The sequence below is a fragment of the Haemaphysalis longicornis genome, unplaced genomic scaffold (genome assembly GCF_048455015.1).
Source record: "Haemaphysalis longicornis isolate Haplotype H1 unplaced genomic scaffold, Haemaphysalis longicornis Haplotype H1 scaffold_2, whole genome shotgun sequence".
NCBI lineage: Eukaryota > Metazoa > Arthropoda > Arachnida > Ixodida > Ixodidae > Haemaphysalis > Haemaphysalis longicornis.
In genome coordinates, this window is record NW_027526295.1 from 15,280,179 (window position 1) to 15,282,155 (window position 1,977).

Consider the following 1,977-nt stretch of genomic DNA (forward strand, 5'->3'; position numbering starts at 1 on the left):
GCCCGGGGCTTGAGCGTTGCGGGGAGGTAGCGCAGACACATTGGGCGACGGACTGCTAGGGCGTGAGGGGCAGTCCATTGTCGTTGCCTCTGGGCTGCCATCCACGGGGTAGAGCGTGGCCGCAGCGGCCGTGGTGTCATCGCAGGGTGGTACCGCCGACGCCAAGGTCCCCAACCGGGGTGGTGCAAGGCGGGGCGGCTGGCGTGGGTGGTTTGAGGTACCGACCGTAGCGCGCGACCAGGACTGCTCTGAGCTCGTCGTAGGGCTGGGCTCCGGGCTTAGGCAGGGTGGAGGCTAAGCTTGACGGTAAAAGCTCGTACATCAGCGCGTAACTGTCCTTCTGGGCTGTGACGTGGTAGAGATCGAAAAAGCACTCCATCTGCATAAGCCAACCCTCGGGGTTCTTAGGGTAGAATGGTGGGCGGGGTGGCAAGGTCGGCGCACTGAGTGACGGGGTGGAAGCACTTTGAGTGGAGTGACTGGGCGCAGCCGGGTTGGAGTGACCCGTAGAATGACGTTCAGCGAAGCCTGGAGGTGGTAGAAGGTCTTCAGGGCGCGAGGGAGGCTGAAAGCCGGGGAGCGAGGTTCCCATTCCATCATGAGTCACGGCGTGCGAGGAAGAAGTGGCAGGAAGCGATACAGTGTCATTGTGGCGGGCGGGAAGGACTCGTGTCGAGGCGCGCCATCACGTAGGCCTTCAGTGTATCGTAGGGCCGCTCGAAGCGTTTTAGGTGCTCACCGCGTAGGTCGGCCGGAAGCAGGGCGGTGGTGATGCGGTAGCGCTCGGCCTGTGAGTCGATACCGCGAATGAGGAAGTGTGCTTCCATTTTGAAGAACCAGGCTCGGGGGTAGGGTCGCTCGAAGGCCGGGTAGGGCGGCAGAGGGCAAGCTAAGTGGGGCTTCATGCTGCCGACGTCCGGGTCACCAATTATGTAGGCGGCCGATGAGGCGGTGCGGCAGGGCCTACATTTATTTAGAGTTGCGTGGGGACGACAACATGGGCCGAGAATCAGGGAGCAGCCCGTGGAGTCCGGCCGAGCAGCGCGGAAGCCATGATGTTCTCTGTGGCGCGTGGCTCGTCCTGCGTGTCGTGGCCACGCGCTGCTGACGCTGGCGGCAGCGGCCAATGATGATGATGGTGGCTCTTGCTCTCGATGACGAAGTGGCCGCTACAAACTCACTGTTCCAGGGCTTTAAGTGGTTCACATGCCTCTGTTACTTGGATGATGATATCGTTTTCTCGCCTTCGTTTACCCCCCATCTCGAGCACCTTTCTGAGATTCTGGCACTTTTCCGAAGGGCGGGTCTCCAGCTAAATTCCTCAAAATGTCATTTCGGCCGTAGAAAAAGTGCAATCTTGGGGCACCTCGTTGACGCCAGGGGAGTTCAACCCGACCCGGATAAAGTTCCCGCAGTCCAGAACTTCCCGGCACCACGCTCAACAAAAGACGTTAGAAGCTTTCTAGGACTCTGTTCATACTTCCTCCGCTTTATCAAGGACTTTGGGCACATTTCCTGAACCCTTACCGGTCTGCTGAAGAAAAACGTTCGGTTTTCCTGGGGCTCTGATGAAGTGGCCGCTTTTACCACCCTCATTTCCGTGCTCACCACTGCACCACTTATGGCTCATTTGGTCGTCATGCTCCCACAGAAGTCCGCACGGATGCCAGCGGTTACGGTATCGGGGTGGTCTTGACGCAACGACAAGGTGGACTGGATCGTGTTATCGCCTATGCGAGCCGCCTTCTTTCCACCCCAGAGCGCAACTACTCAATCACTGAAAGAGAATGTCTCGCTCTTGTGTGGTCAGTGACAAAGTTCCGTCCTTACCTGCACGGCCGCTCGTTTACGGTCGTGACAGACCATCCCGCGCTGTGCTGGCTATCTTCGCTAAAGGACCCCGTGGGGCGGCTAGGTCGGTGGGTATTGCGTCTCCAGGAGTATACATTTGATGTAAAATACAAATCTGGACGTTTG

At 58.6% G+C, this 1,977-nt stretch overlaps 1 protein-coding gene across 1 annotated transcript; it reads right to left on the reverse strand.

Moving 5' to 3' along the window:
- Positions 1–635: 635 nt before the first annotated feature.
- Positions 636–1,163, reverse strand: LOC144166993 (uncharacterized). The gene has a single exon (XM_077696410.1). The coding sequence runs from the start codon at positions 903–905 to the stop codon at positions 645–647; it is 261 nt and encodes an 86-aa protein (XP_077552536.1). The 5' UTR covers positions 906–1,163; the 3' UTR covers positions 636–644.
- Between the last annotated feature and the right edge of the window lie 814 nt (positions 1,164–1,977).

What these genes read in the sequence shown, in the direction of transcription:
- LOC144166993 (XM_077696410.1), bottom strand. Translation starts at nt 905, where the DNA reads ATGAAGCCCCACTTAGCTTGCCCTCTGCCGCCCTACCCGGCCTTCGAG.